The sequence below is a fragment of the Lepisosteus platostomus genome, chromosome 9 (assembly GCF_059453375.1).
Source record: "Lepisosteus platostomus isolate fLepPlt1 chromosome 9, fLepPlt1.hap1, whole genome shotgun sequence".
NCBI classification, from domain to species: Eukaryota; Metazoa; Chordata; class Actinopteri; order Semionotiformes; family Lepisosteidae; genus Lepisosteus; species Lepisosteus platostomus.
This window is the reverse complement of record NC_142619.1, coordinates 27,707,887-27,724,797: the sequence shown is the minus strand read 5'-3', so window position 1 is coordinate 27,724,797 and position 16,911 is coordinate 27,707,887. Positions and strand designations below refer to the sequence as shown.

General features: G+C 38.0%; 1 protein-coding gene across 2 annotated transcripts in view; it reads left to right on the top strand.

Moving 5' to 3' along the window:
• Positions 1-14,995, top strand: part of LOC148654698 (leucine-rich repeat-containing G protein-coupled receptor 5-like) — a 94,832-nt gene extending 79,837 nt beyond the window's left edge. For both annotated transcript variants that reach the window (XM_088644549.1, XM_088644548.1), the window contains 7 exons: positions 1-66; positions 189-260; positions 5,619-5,690; positions 5,801-5,926; positions 7,542-7,687; positions 8,877-8,960; positions 9,435-14,995. In XM_088644549.1, the coding sequence (XP_088500675.1) occupies positions 1-66; positions 189-260; positions 5,619-5,690; positions 5,801-5,926; positions 7,542-7,687; positions 8,877-8,960; positions 9,435-10,522 (1,654 nt within the window). In that variant the 3' untranslated portion in view covers positions 10,523-14,995. The remainder of the gene's footprint in view (positions 67-188; positions 261-5,618; positions 5,691-5,800; positions 5,927-7,541; positions 7,688-8,876; positions 8,961-9,434) is intronic.
• Positions 14,996-16,911: the final 1,916 nt, after the last annotated feature.

Genomic DNA, 16,911 nt, shown 5'->3' with positions numbered 1-16,911 from the left:
GGATTTGTCCTACAATTTGATACAGCACTTACCAAGCTTTAATGGATGCAAAAAGATTCAAAGAATGTGAGTCTAAAAAATTACAAATGTTACCACAGCCTTTAAATTTCCAATACTGCAAAACATTATTTTTTTTCAAAAAAGAAGGCATAACTTTGAAATTCTTGCTGCTTTGTTTGTGTTTTCAGTGACCTCCATCACAATGAAATTCATGAGGTTAAAGCCAATACATTTCAGGAGCTCACAGCGCTGAGATCCCTGTGAGTAACTGACCGTTTCTTTTGGCAACAACCTTAAAAGGGTCAGATATTGATATTGGGCAAAAAAAATAATCATCACACAATAATTAAACTTGGCAGGCAGATGTCATGAGTTGATAGGTTGAAAATTGAGCAGTGAAAGATTAATCCCTTCTGCGGTGTTGTGGAGTCTGTTGGACCCCAGGGCTGTTTTTCACTGTGTAAAGTTTTTGTATCACTGAAGGTCATTTTACACTGAGCCCAATCTGTTATTTACTGTCTGTCATCTGAAAAGGCTTGTGTTTCAACTGTTGCACATTGGATGTATTACATTACATCATTATTAAACATAGTTGTTTGCTCCATTTGCAAAAGTATTGCCGAATGCATAATACTAAATGTTAAAAGCTCAAAACAATTTAACACTGAGTCCACTAAAGTCTTAAAATTGCAGCAGATTATCATCATGGGGTGTTACTACAAACCTCAAAATGAGTCATTCTAAATATATTAGGATGTCAGTGTTTCCCTTTATACAATTACTTACCTTCAAGCATTTTAAAGAATGTATCTGAAAGAAACAATCATGGTGGCAGCCTTTTAATAAATAAGATGGTAATTTTTTTTAATTTTATAAATAACTTTAAGTTTCTTGTACTTGTCCTACATCTAAAATACACATACTTTATAGGCATACAGTATACTTGGTAAGTGCAATATGAAATGCACTCACTTGTTAAATTATTAATTTCCAACCATTTCTACAATTGAATGTAGGGTCAGATTTAGTGGCTCTGAGACTTTAGACCGTCTTGTTTATAACCTCAGGTTTCTGAGCTGTCTTTAAATGTACACCACTCCCACCCCGTTTGCTGTCATTTGCATTCAGCATGTGGTAAAGCTACCCATGTAGAGCCCAGCTTCACCACTTCTCAAAAGTTTCCTGAGAAGCTGTAGAACTTTGATATGTGAACTACAGTTGGACTCCTCTGTTATCGTGCTTCTGATCTGAGTACTGCTGTGCCTTCCAGAGTCCTGTAGAATAAAACATCATCCACTTCTCAGTGTGTTTGACAGCTCTGGGGCATCCCCCTGGGTGTTGCTAGCCCCTTCTTTTGCCCTTCATTTACTCCTTGAGGAATGAATGTTTTCAATAATGTGCATTTTGTGTACCTGATAAATTTGTCCTAACAGGAGGTTATTGTCTTTCTGTAGCTCTAGGCTGCTTATCATAGAGCAGGATATCATTTTAAGAAAAATATCAGGGCTTTAAATTATTATTGCTAGAAAAGTACTATTAAATACTTTATTTAGCATTACTTCAATGTGCTCTAAAAAGAAAGTAATTTCAGATTTTGATTCACATGCTCCTTCTACACAAGGATCGAGAGCCAAATAAAGTAATTGTGTTTTGTAAATAAAAGAGTCCTCTAGAAAACTTATAGACACGGATAAATGGCAGACTGAGACAAAGATCAAATTCATACTAGTCCATTACTTTCTGTGAAGTAGTCTTAAGTACTTTGATGAAACTTCTGTTTTGTACACAGAGTGTTAGAAAGAGACTAAATAAGTGCTTTGTGCCGAAAGGAAAACACACCCAAGGTTGCGTAATGGCCCATTCATTATCCCTGATATCCTATATAAGTTTATATAAACATTTAATAGCACTTTGTCTTCCCATCGACTGTCTTGTTCTCATTTAGCACAAGGAAGATTAAAACAGACTCTCTCCTGTTAAAGATTAATGTGTGCTTACTCCACCAACAGCTGCGACATTAAAAACATCAAATAATTTGTTCAGCAGTAAGGAACTTAAATGAATGAAACAGTCTGATATCAGAAGCAGACTCAGGGGAATCTTAAATTCCCCTTTCAGAAGTCTTTTTGTTTAATTCTTTAAAAAAATCCCTGTGCAGAAAAGTAACTTTTCTGAATAAACTTTTCACATCTGAAACAATAGAGTGCTCACAGTCTGCACTTAGAGCTGCAGTGTTTTCTTTTGCCCTTTGTGAATGTGTTCCCCCAAGCCTTGAGCAGCTAATCGTTACAATACACAGGAAGGTAAAACAACTCTTCCCAAGCAAGGCAGCCTACCTCCTCCTGCACACGAATACAAAGCCAACCTCCTCTTTCGATTGAACACCCTTCACCACCTTTATGGAGGTGCTTTTTCTCAAGGGACCCCTGACCTTGCTGGTGGTGTCTGGGGATCTTGCATTCTGCCCAGTGTCAATGCTCCAGGCGTGCGAGCAAATCCGAATCTGTAGAAAAACTGAAAGTCGCTATCTTTTCACAGAAACGCACTTTTTTCATGTTTGACCTGTCTGTCATCTTCATTGTTGGAGAACTCATTACTCAAGGTGTTGGCTACAAAGCTGTTTTTTTATAGTTTTCACACACAAAAAAAACAGGTGACAATGTCAGTCCTTGTCATGTATACTGTAATAGAAGAGTATTCAAACATGCACACATTAGCTATGACTACCAGCCTGAGAGGGAATTCTTTGGAAGAAGTATTTTTTCTGCTATGTCGGGCAAATGTATCACATGTAGGAGAGGCTCACATTCAAAAATACTGTTGGCGCATTCAGCTGCATTGTAAGGTTCCTACTCATTACCTCAAACAAAAATAGACTAAATACTACATACTTGCATACATGTACTGTATACTATTCTTTACCATTGCCCTAATTCTTGCCTAGTATAATATAATTAAGATGTTCAAGTATATTTAATTAACAGGGAAAAAAGGCATATAAGAACAAATAAGTAAAAGTGTGTTGTTAACAATAATTTCACAAGGAATTCACCCAAGAATTACATTTGCATTTAAGGATATTTATTGAGAACTTATGTATAATCAAATTTGGCTCAATGCCCTGGCCATAGGCTAGAAGGTTAGGACGCTCATGCAGACTGACAAGTTAGCCCAGTGGTAGCTACAAAGGTATAGATGGGAAGAGCCAAGAAATTAAAAGTTTCTGAAAATTTAAAGGGATTTGAGTAGTGCATAATATAGCTTTGAGAAATGACATCAGGAATGATTATGATTTAGAACAACAGTGGAATAAAGCTTGGTTGTCATCATCCCTCCTGAATGTCAGTTAAGAACTTCAATTTGAAGATAGAATGAATATATCATAAACAGTATAATGGTCTGAATTCCTTGTTGACAAATTGGGAAAATTGTTTACAAACTTTACATTCAAAGGGGAGAGGCGTTTTTCTCTTTTTTTCTCTTCAGTTGTTTTTACACTCTTTGAAAGTGTTTTTTTTTTTAGTCCTTGTAAAGAATGACTAAGGATAAGTAAAAACCCTGTGTCTTCACCTAATGAAAATGAGAAATTAGCAGAAAGAAAAGAACAGGAATGGGAATATTACCTTACATTGCCACACAAAGTATGAAAACATAAATGTTTGATTTAAAAATGACAGGTATTTAATATAATAGTATAGTATAATAGTTTTTCTAAATGCCTTCAAAAGAATGTTCAGTGAACACATTTGTTCTCTGTCATTATGAAGCGTATACATTTTGTTATACAGTACAATGCAATTCTACATGTACACTGTGAACACAATCATTTTTAGTTTTTTTGCTCCTAAAAATATTCTGCCTATTTTATTTAATCTTTGCAATGTGTTTAATAATTTTACCATCATCCTGTTTGTGGAGTTAGGCTCCAACTTTACTGGACTGCAAGATAATTGCAGATGGATGGAAGAATGGATTTTCCTGTTTCTTTGAGCTTCATGGTCATTGCTCCATGTATCAGTTCTTTCTGTCATGGCCATCAAAGAAAAACAATAGCAGCCAAACTTTCATTCAGCTAAGTAATATGATATTCCCCCGGCTGGTGATGTGGCTTAGAGATGAACTTTAGAACATTTTTTAATTATTTGTTATTAATGAATCTTTGTCTCTTAAAACTTTTGCAGTGTTCTAAAAGTTCATTTGTTATTGTAGTAGAAGAAAAAAAGAGTCACCACAAATTTAGATGTGTATAGATTAGCTGGGTAGGCTGTTGAACAGAAAGGCTGGCAGAGAGAGACTACAGCTCAATGTTTGATTTTTAGTTGCGCAAGGAATGTATTGGTGGATCCTGTGATATGACATTCTGTTCACAACATTTTCCTTTTGACAGCTGCAGGGTACACTTCTCTCAAACAGCGTGCCTACTATAAACAAATATCTCAACTATAAATACAGCTCCGAATAATCCCACTCAGCTCTTGCCTTGGCAGTAAGTGAAGAATGACTGCAATGTGTTCTCACTATGCCAGAATCCGGTTGGGCTGATGTTCACTTAGTGAGCACTCCTGTATAATTTAAGGAGTTACTCAAGCATGCTCCTGTTCTTGGCGGTTTTTCTTAGCTTATTCTCTGGTACGAGAATGTTTTATGATGCCATCAAATGTCTTTCAGATATGTCTTGATGCTGTCTTATGAAAATGAGTTTTCATGGATCAGCAGGAAGAATCAATTTCCTGGAGATAAATGACAATGGTCATCATCATACAGTACATGCTTGATGGATTGTGTCATAAAAGCAGACTTGAAATGATTACTTGTGGCTCCAGTTTGGTATCCAGACGTGCTGAGCTGTTTGACTTTCAATGTGTTGGATCCAATGTGCTATCTTTCAAAACTTCCCACAGTGCCAGTCCTCTGATTCCTTATGATATCTCAGCTTAATGACAATAAAGAGACTGTTAAATGCTAAGAATAACAAGGACCTTTCTCTGGGATAAATAACTGGTTAGGATCCTTCCTTATGTAATTTGACAGCTTTCTTAATAGACTGTGCTGTGTAACTTTGCACATGTCTGCATATTATATCAATAAAAAATTAAAACCATAGTAACAATTTGCTATTTGTCATTTTTACACAATCCTGAACCACTTTTGTTATCACTAATCTAAATCTATTCCTATATATTAATAATTATATGAGTCCATATACAGTATAATTTCAAGATAAATCATATATTTATTGAATTCGTTGAGACCTTTATTTGCTTTGTGAAGCAATAATTTGTAAGCAATATATTCCTCAAATCCTTTATTTTTGCTTAAAATGTCAGATTTTACATTACCATCAAGTAGTCATACATTTTCAGTGCAATTATTCCCTGTTTTACACAGAGAACATGGTGGAGTTTTGTACTTTTATTATTGAAGCTGCAAATGAATAGTTCACCACAGACTTTCAAACACTATTACTGAAAGCCTTAATCATATGTACATTTCAGGAAAAAAAATCTTGACTCGACAGACAATAGCAATATTGTTTGAATCATCAGAAAATGGTTTTTTAATGTTTCATACAGAGAAACAGGCCAGCATATTTAAAACAATTTTCCTCTATTCTGCAGTGACCTTGCCTGGAATAAGTTACATGCAGTTGATCCCAATGCATTCTCCAACCTGCCTTCATTAATTAAACTGTAAGTATTGCAATTTTTTGTAGATGGTCTGGAGAGAACTCAGATTGCGGAATGACTCCTCCCTGGATTCTGCTCATGGTCAGTTCTTGACCACAGTTTTCTTCCTACAGGGATCTGACTTCAAATCTTCTGTCTTCCCTGCCTCTGACTGGGTTGCACAGTCTAACCCATCTGAAACTAGCTGGCAACGAAGGCCTACAGGAGCTGTTATCTGCAGACAACTTTCCAAAACTGAGGTAAAGACATAAGTACTATTCTGCGGGTCACAGTAAAGCTATACCCAAGTGTTTTCATGTCCCCTCCTAATTGAAAGCCCTTGCTCCTGGAGCACATCTGGGGCATACTGTATATGATAATCATACTTTGAGACCTTAAAAAGGTCACTAGGAATAACAACACTCAAGAATTAAATTGCTGAAAGTATTATGGAGTGTTTTAGTCCAAATTTAGATTATCCCACTTGGCTAAGGGCTAACTGCCTGGCCACAGAGCGAGGAGGCTGGGACCCCCATGCACAGTGAGAAGAGACCAAGGGGCAGCTGCAAAGGTGGAGATGAGGTGCAGGTGTGATGCGAAAAGATATGTGTGAAGGAGAAAAGGGGATAACATATAGTATGTATGAATGGTTTTACAGTAGGTGAGGAAATGCCATCAGCAATGTTTACGAATTGCTGACAGCTGCGTCTGATTGAACTTGGCTGTTGTCATCCCTCCCGAACTTTTTGTTAGAAACTTCATAAAAACACAAACAATAAAAATATGAAACTCTAGGGTACTTGTTCTGAGCCAATGACCGCAGTGTAAAAACAGACAAATGAGTCAAATGAAGCACACTCTTTCTATTAAAACTGATGCATTTTTCTGGAAAAAACTGAACAAGTGAAGTAGGATTGGAGCCAATGTTGCGTGCTGTTCTGTGAGATAAATGCAGTACCTGGTAAAGATCAATAGATTTTTGAGTGCAGCATTAAACACATTTTTTCTTTTATTATTGCGTGCGTGTGTCCATGTCGGGTGGCATATTGTCTCAGTGGTTAGCATTGCTGCCTTACAGCGCAGGGACCCTGGGTTCCATTCCAGACCCGAGGTGTGCTGATCTTGGAATTTGTATATTCTGCCAATGTTTGCATAAGTTTCCTTCTAGTGATCCGCAGTCCGAAGACATACTGGTAGATGAAACGGTTTCCCAGAAGCTTGGCCCCTAGGTGCGAGTGTGTGCATGTCTGTGTCTGTGCGTCTGCCCCGCAATGGAGTGGCGTCCTGTCCAGGGGTTACCCCACCTTCTGCACGTGCCCTTAGCCTGCTGGGATAGGCGCTAGCTCCTCCGCAACCGGGAACAGGCTGAGGCAGTTGGGGAATGGATGGGTGGGTGGATGTACTGTATGCAAAGTCTGTTAGACTTGAATTCAAAGGCTAACACAGGTGAATTCTTCTAAAAGAGGGTGGTACATTAAGAATGGAAAAAAGTGTTAGCTGAAGTCTAATCTGAGAAAACAGGCTTTGTCAATTTAACATTGACTTATTATTGCTTCTTTGAGTTGTTTTGCTTTTTTACTGATGAAAAGGATTGTTTCCTGATTGTATGTTCTACAATATTTTTCTTCATTTTTTTCAAGACACTGAAACTGGTACTGAATGTTGTTTTTTTTAAAGATAGTGATAATTTATAGTATCTTACATAATGTCTGCTTCCTACAGAAATGGGTGAAAAGTTCAGACATGTTGCAATTGTGCCTGATACAAACAATAGTTTGCACTATTAAATACTAATTAAGTACTTGTTATTAAATATAGTGTGACAAAATACTTTTTTAGGTGTTATAATATACTCTTCCTGTGTTTTTTTTCCAGAGTCATGGAAATGCCTTATGCTTTCCAGTGCTGTGCCTTTGTGTCCTGCGAAAATCACAATAAGCCTACTAACCTCTGGGACAAGGAGGAGAACAGCAGCAGAGATGAGTTAGGCAAGAAAGAGACAAGCATTATGGGCCACCAAGGTCTGACATTACAAACTCTTGTCAAACATGTTGTGGTACAAAGTGTCTTGCAGTATGAAACTACCGATTCGTATAATAGTCTTCGTGTGCAACAAAAAGCCAAGATGTCAAGATGCGTTCTAAGCTAGTGGGGCAGCCACATGAGCAAAACATACAGACTGCTTACACTGAAAGGATGCTGAGACTAGCTGTCAGTGTCTCCTCAGATCCTTCACACATTCTGCATGAGGAATATAAACCCATGCTTACAAAAAGACATTTCAGAGAGGCACATATAACAAAATTAGGAATTTCTTTATCCCACGTATAATCAAACTACTCAATAAATGAGTTCAAAATAAAGGAGTATTGGTTTGTGGCCAAGTGCAATTTGTGGTTGTGTGCTGCACAAATGAGGGGGTAATCGTATGATGTGTCCAAGATCAGAACCTCTAACTCATGGACCAAAGTTGATTAGCCAAGCTACTGTATATCATTCAATTCAGTGTTTAAAGGACAAGATCAATAGTCATAGAGAACATGCACAATCCCATTCTAAAATCCCCAAACCGTAATTCTGTAGAAAAAGTCACGCTAAGCATCACCATTGTTATATACAGCACACAACACATATAAGGAAAGACAGAAAAGGCCATTGATTCCAATACCGGTTTGTTGTGTTTTAATGCCTTTTATTTTAGACTATAATCAACCTTAGTTTAGATCAATACAGTATATCCCTTCCTTTAAGGGGATATTTTATGGACAAATGGTATCCTACCTCTGTGTGCTAATAGACAATTTTTACTGACCTGCTGGCTGTAAGAGTTACTACTGTACGTACAGAGCCGTTGTTGTAGCTGAGTGGTTAAGGTGATGGACTAGAAATCCCCTGGGGTCTCCCCGCGCAGGTTTGAATCCTACTGACTACGGTGTCCTCCTCACGTCGTTGTGTGCTGGCACAAAAGATTTCAGATTTCATTCTCATGTTCTTTTGTAATAATTAAATCCAATTTTTTACTGTGTTGCCTGTACATTTCAATTATTTTAATGGGGTATGTGTTAGCATGAGTGTCTTTTTGGAACAGATTTTAGCACTGCCTCATTGAAAATTCAGTTAATGCAGTGAAAAACCATGTACAGCACAGATATTCTCTCTGCTTGTGGACAGACAGTGAAAGCACTACTAATTTACATGTTCTATTTCCAGAGGACCAAGACCTGGAGGACTTTCTGCTTGACCTTGAGGAGGACCCAAAAGCTCAACATTCAGTCCAGTGTTCTCCAGCCCCAGGTGAGTGGATCTCTCTATAGATAGAAAACTGGAGAGAACAGGGGACAAACAAATTTGAATGTTCTTTATTACCATGTGTCCATAGAATCGCAAAAGCACAAACAGAAGTTAAAGTACTTTTGTTTAATTGCATAACATGGTCCCTCCTTGCTTGCTGAGATTTAAAGACATCTGTGTATCGCCATGTTTAGTGGATGGTCCTCATCTTGTTCAGTAAAACAATCAAGCAGGCATTCAATGTTCCTCCTCACAAATTATTTCACATTCCACTTTAATTTGGAACATGTTTCAATTTTTTTATTACAATGTGAATTTATATTTTTCTAAAACAAGGAGGAAAGAGGTAGCAGATGGAAAGGAGGAAAACTACAGCAAAACTTGACATTTTGTTTGCTTTATAAGATTGGAAAACGTCTGCCTTCAAAAGAGGTTCTGAGAACAAACATGGTAAAAGATTTTATTGTTTCGTTCTAGGACCCTTTCGGCCTTGTGATCATCTGTTCGGGAGCTGGCTCATTCGTAGTGGCGTTTGGATTATAGTGGTGTTGTCTCTTGTCTGTAATGGACTGGTAGCAGTCATTATATTCTTCTCACCGACCTATGTGTCACCAGCCAAGCATCTGATAGGACTCCTGGCTGTGGTCAATAGCCTAATGGGACTTTCCAGTGGCATCCTTGCAGTGGTTGATGCCTTGACATTTGGCAGATTCGCCAAATACGGGGCATGGTGGGAGAGTGGCATAGGCTGCAAGATTACAGGTTTCATGTCAGTCTTTGCCTCCGAGACATGTATCTTCCTGCTGACCACTGCCGCCCTGGAGCGGGGCGTGTCCATCAAGTGTTCCAAAAGAGTAGAGATAAAGTCCTCCACCAATAACGTCAGGATTGTGTCTGCCTTCTGCTTTGTCCTGGCACTGGCCATTACTGTCCTGCCTCTCCTGCACGTGGGTGAGTATGGCATCTCCTCTCTGTGTCTTCCCCTGCCCTTTGGAGAACCGTCCAGCCTAGGGTTCATGGTGGCCTTAGTGCTGCTGAACTCCCTGTGCTTTTTCGTAATGACCGTCACCTACACTAGACTGTACTGCAACCTGGAGAAGGGAGAACTGGACAACTTCTGGGACTGCTCCATGATTAAACATGTTGCCTGGCTTCTTTTTACCAACTGCATACTCTATTTCCCCGTGGCCTTCCTCTCCTTCTCCTCCTTGCTCAACCTGTCCTTCATCAGCCCAGAAGTGATCAAGTCCATTCTCCTGGTCATCGTCCCACTGCCCGCTTGCTTGAATCCCCTCCTCTACATGCTCTTTAACCCGCATTTTAAAGAAGATCTCAGCCTCCTTTTGAAGAAGACACGATTGTTAAAGAGGTCCAAGCAGGCCAGCTTGGTTTCCCTGAACTCTGAGGATGCTGAGAAACAATCATGTGACTCTACTCAAGCTCTGGTCACCTTCATTAGCTCTGAGAAGCCGGGCAACATATCGGAGAGCAAGTCAATTTCGCCTTCTCACCAGAAAGTTGAAGGTTACCACTCACAGTCTGTGACATTCGTTCCATGCCATTAGGAACAAACAGGAAATGGACTGCATTCTTGGATCATAGACTCCTTGTAGAACCATACAAGACTCAAAGCAGTCTTTATGTACAGTTAGCACACAATGTCACTAGATTAAAAACAGATACTTTTTCTTTATTTGCAGCTGCTCAAGGAAAGTGACACATTTTCTCGGCACATACATCAGCATTAATTAGACCATTGCTTGTTCAGTCAACAGTATGACAAGTAGAAAAGGTTGGGACCAGAGTTATATTTCCTGATATAAATATGCAGTGCATTCCAGAGCACTGGCATTTTTCTGTTTTTTTGACAGATGTCCAGTGCACCTAATGTATCATTATGCCATGTTGTATGATTTATAGCTGAAATGATAATATGATCATATGAGTTCAGAATGAATTAAAAATTAATGTAACTCCCTGGGATGCTAATATACTGCAAAGCTTTGTTATTTCTAGACCTCAAATATTGTGGAATACAGTCTTATGTCTAAAGTTGTTTTTCTTGATCGATGCAAAAGTGAAAACAACCCTCCTGAATGGCATGTTTAAATTTAAACTCACAATGAAAACAGACAGTGTTTTGATATTCATGAAAAGTTAATCTAGTCATTACAATAAATCACGAACATCATATACATTTATTTATTATTGGCTTCCTCAAGCATTTCATGATTTGAAAAAAACTTTTTGCATGGAACCTGATTTATTTATAAGGTGACTCCAGAATTCAGGGTATTTCAGTGAGATAACTACAGTGTATATTACTTCTGTATGCCATTATGATGGTTAGCAAAGACAGGACCGCTTTACATCGTATTATTTAATAATGGTAAATATATATCAGTATTACAGTACTGTTCAATGTCTTGAAACACCATATACAGAGAGGCTGAGTGAGATGAAAATATCATACTTCACTGCAGTCCTTAGATTCACTAATATCTTTGCATCCTGACCAATTAGATCCACTTTAGAATTTACAGTCCAATTTGCAATCCCTTCATAAGGAAAGATTCTGGCTATCTTTGAAGAAGTGTTTGTTGCCTCATATATCAGCATATTAAGACAAGTTAAATATGGTGGGGTTTTTTTTAACGTGCCTTATTTTTTGTAGTTATTTTCCTATTTTTCTTGACCCTTTAAAAAAAAACGCCTAACAAAGGCTTTTTTAAGAGCTAAAATAAAAATCTGGAAGAACAAATAGATTCCCCAGAACAGATTCACATATTTGGGAGTAACTACTATATTTTTTCAGACTGTCTGAAAGCTGGGATCCTACCCAGCTGCTGGGAATAGCACAGGCAGTGTCCAGGAACTAAAGCTCATCAGCCATCATATCAAATAATCTTTTTAAAAGCCATTTGGCTTTGTGTAACTAATTCTCATCCAGTCATTTTTTGAAAGAACAGAGGGTATTGTCTTCAACAGCATGGCTGAGTAGCTTGTTTCATAATGTATGTTAATCCTTTTTCATTATTGGTAGATTTCAAAATCACTTTGTGACAAACAGAGTGGTCTCCTTTTCATTGGCTACTGTTGAGAGAGAGCAACAAAGAGTGGCCACCCCATGATGTCACATCTTGGTGGAGGATGTAGGTACTACCTTCGTGATGTCACATGTGATGTCACATCTTGGTGGAGGATGTAGGCACTACCTTCGTGACATGTGATGTCACATCTTGGTGGAGGATGTAGGCACTACCCCCGTGATGTCACATGTGATGTCACATATTGGTGGAGGATGTGGACACAATAAACAACCCTGGTCTCTCACTACAATAGACTGCCACCACTTTAAATATTTTGGCTCATCTGACTACTGCACACAGATAGGCTCCAATTGCTCACAGACACAGTCCCCTCTGGGACTGCCATTCTTCCCGGTCCCTTTTAATGCTCCCAGTTCCTTCTGGGAGTGTTGCTCACTCTCTGCCCCTTATCGGGATTTATCTGCCAAAACTAGTGTGCCTTCTCTCATGCACTTGTAAGGCAGACACAATCTGCTAGCAGGGCCCACACCAGCAGGGCCTCACACCCCTGCTGTCCTGCTTCAGCCCTGCTCTCTTACAGCCCGAGCCTCTGCTTACAGGAGACCCGTCCTTTCTTTTGTCTGCAGCTAACACAAGACTAAAGGTCTTGTCAGCGTTCCCACAACTGAGACTCATTAGTTCTTAAACTCTGCTCAGTTGTGTTTACCGACGTAACACATTGCTCTCTGTTGAGAGCTACGCCTCCCCATTGAACACAGCCCGTATCTCCACACTGCCGATCACTGAACCAACCTTACTAATATTTCGTCTCATTCCTCTACTGATGGCATCACTGCTTTTCACTGCCACAGACATGCACAGAAGACACTTGGCAAAATATGAACCAATAATACTGACAACTATTTACAAGTCCTTTTGAAAGCTTCGGGGACTCATAACCATTACAAAATTCTGTAGTGGTCTATACTCAGGCAACATTTAAACCTTCCATAATTTCTCCAGCTTTCCTAGAATAGGGAGGGTAAATCTGGGTGTCATTACACTGCCAGCCAACAGTATAGTATAAAGAGACACTTTATCAATTCAGCGATGCAAACATATTAGTTTGCAAACATACATGTAATAAACAATTACAAATTTATAATTGCAATAAAGAAAAGTAAATAATATGGTTCCCCTGTACTTTACAAACATTGTGTTTCCAAACGTTTGAATGGTAGTGTGTATATATGGATATATACAGTATGTGTACTGTGACAATCTCATTTTCCTACAGTATATAGGCTATGCCAGTAATCTATGGAATTGTTTTCTTTCTATCTGTAGATTGTATATTGTCAGTTGATGTGTTTTGTATATGCTTGTTCTGAAGTACCCAATCTTCATTGACCTCCATATTGTTCTCTTATTGTCAAGTCCTGAATACTGTGGTTTCAAATGCTTACGCCAATGTTGATAGTACAACACTTTAATCTCTTAAATTGCTGGAATTCAGTTTTGTTTCTGTTTCTCTATTGCTGAATGTGATTGTGTTCTTATGAAAATGCTTTGTTTTTGGTGTGTATTTTCTTGAATATCAAAATTTGAAATTAGTAGAAACATGAAACTTAAATGATCAGTCTAACAAATGTTTATTTAAGGAACTCAATTTTTGAGAATCATAATTTGATAGGTATTATTCTGGACTTTGATGAAATATCTCTGAGCTGCAAAGAACTTAAAGAACTTCACGCTGTTTTTCTTTTATTAATGACAGCACATCTCTTCTCCACTTGAGATTTAATTAATTTGAGTTGTTAAAAGTCTAACATCAATCACAATGGAATAGGCTTATTTTCCTTAATTCTCTTTGGCTTTTAATTCTTCTCTTCACTTGTGAGGGCACATGGTAGCAGCCAAGGGAAGTTCTTAAATGTGAAATAATTTCCTTAAGTGACATGTCCAACAAAGTTAAAAAACAGTTACAAAATAAAATTCACCCTTAATTGTATGTATTTTTCCAGAATGCAGACAAAGACAAAAAGATAAAGGTTATGTTCTGCTTATGTGTGATCATTTAACAGTAAATATATCCAAGCTATTCATTTGAAAAAAGTACAACTGACTTCAAATGTAGAACACACAATAACATAAAAAAACGAAGTGACCTCTAGATGTTTCATTTACCCAGATATGCAAAATATTAATATAGAACACAACATACCTTTCAGTTACTTGATAACACAGATTTCTAGGGACAAAATTGACTGGATATCGATCTAAATTAGAACGACAATTCGAGGATAGTTACATCAAATTTTATGAGCTACCCCTGCCTTCGCAACTGTTTGTCACAAAATATTTTACAGAACTATTACACAGTTGACAACTTTTTACAGCAATCATTGACCACGTAGGCACACAGAGGAAAACTGACCCCTCCAGTGGGAGAAATAAATACAGTAACTGGGGGTCTCAGGCTCAATGGTTGATCCTCCTCCAGTTAATGTGTTTGTGGTACATTATTTTTGACAGAATATAGACAATCTCTGCAATGTCAAGGTTTGGTATCTGGCTGTAATCAGATTAAGGAATCTTGATAGTGGTCTCAATGTTAAACAGTCACTCTTCTTTGTACTTTGTCTGCAGCCAAGAAGATAAACATTAATTCATTTTAATAACTAGTGTAGACATCATGTAAGGGTGGGCATTACACAAAAAACTGTTTTTTAGCAATTGTCAAAATATATTTTAAAACATTACTGTTTCCCAAGATTTGAGTTTCATGGTTCTAACCTAACGGGGCATTTTTTTTTTCAGATGAATTAAAGTTAGTGGGGTATATGACTTCACAGCTGGGACATTCCAATTAGATAAAAAAAATCTAATGTTGTTTTTTTTTATATTTGCTGTAACACATCTAAGCAATACCTTTTTATACATTTTAACAGTGGTTACTTAGAAGTTTATGTTTCCAAGATTCAGGATTTTCCATTCAAAGGAGACCCACAGGAGTTACACTGCCTTTAGGAATTCCACATTTTTAAATGCAGATGACATCCAAAATAGACTTCCTATGTTATGTTATGTTCCTAAGCCGAGGTGTGTCTAATTATTAAAACCAGAGATAAATATTCTGTCTCAAACAGCTTTGCAAAGACAACTTCATATTCCACCCTGCTGACCTTGTAAACATTCATATTAATTTCACTGCCTTGCAGAAACAGACTTTCCCTTTTTTGATTCATTAAATGTAGCAACCAGGCTGTAAATCAGTGTGTCAGCAGTTCGAAACACTGAATAACAGTATCTGTTACAGAACACACAAACTTTTGCTATGGCTAGGAATAGCCTGTAAATGTAAGGTGTTTATTTTTAATTGCTCATTAGCGAACTTTATTACCTTCATAGGTCAACCAGTTTCACACACAAAAAAGCTGTCTCTGTTTGATACATGTGTTTTGACTTTTAATTGTTAAGCAGTTTCTCAGTTTGGATGAAGAGCTATTTTTGTATGATCTAGAGTTCTTTAAGAAAATAAGGTGTATAAATATAGAGTTGTATTTATGACTAAAAAATTATATGTAAAGAAGGGGACTGGAGTGGAATTTTAGCCTTGGGTGTTCTAAGGATGGTGGGATTTCCCTCACTAGTCTCTCCAATATAAGCACCAGCGTTGTTTGTAAATACTATGTATAAATTCTTAGTAGATGTAAATAGAATGCATATTGGCTTTTTTATTGGAGTGTTAAATATATGTAATTTGTAATAAACAGTTTACCAAAAGGATTAAATCATTTGCTTTCTTCTTTTTTTAGTGGTGTATATATGAAATATATTATTACAGAAAACAGCAGGTCTACATGCAGAACATTTGTGTAGAAAACAGGGACTATTTTTTTCTTCAAAACAAAAGACATTTTAGAATCATAGAGCCACATGGGATGGTGATATGGGCGGCTGCCTCACAGCTTTTGAGTACACGGTTTTCAAACTGGGGCATCTTTGGGCAAAGTTCGCATGTTCTTCCTGGGTCTCTATGGGTTTTTTCCAGGTGCTCTGGTTTGCTCTTACCTCCCAGTCACATGCTAACTAGATTAATCAGCCATTCTGACGTGCCTGTGCGTGCCTCACATGTGTACGAGTTGCCTCCAGTCCTACCATACTCACATGAGGCTTCAGGCTGTAACTACCCTCACCAGGCCTAAGCGACTTTCTGGCAATCAGTGAATGGACAAAGTCACAGACCAAGAGGTGGTGCTCTGTTCTTGCTGGACGCCAACAGGCGTGCAGTGACATCAGAGACGTGCCTCTCCTCCAGTCCTTTATCACTCTCCTGTCAGGTGCTATGGAGCTTGTTAAGTGATGAACGGATCTATCGGTGGGCAAGTCAGAGGAGCAAGTCTGTATGTCACATTTTGTTGGGAGCTTTCAGTGCTGGAAAGGTCCTTAGCAATGAACGATTCCACTTTGGGTGGATTAATAATAAAAAAAAACTAATGGTGCGTCGAGCTATAAAAATAAAGTCAGAGCTGAATAAGGAAATATCAGGCCCACCTTGACAACAGTCAAAGAGGAGATGGTCAGGTATTTGGAAAAAGAGAGCTTAGCCATCCCTTTAATGTTCTTAGAAGAAGCAGCTATTCCAATGGTTCACTGTACAGTTCAAGACATGGTGCATCTACATTTCCAGAAAAGCATGTCAGAACTTCACATCTTGTGTAACCCAGATTAGAAGGAATCGGTTGCAGCAGTTGCAAGTCATGAAAAAGAGCTATGGCATCAAGCCAAATAATTATGTGCAGTATGTTACAAACCTAACTTACTTACTGACTTAGGTGGAAATTAAACAAGTACAAGTTTCAAGACAAAATACAGGAGGCAAACAGAAAGAACTGTAAATCAATACTGGAGATGATGGGAAC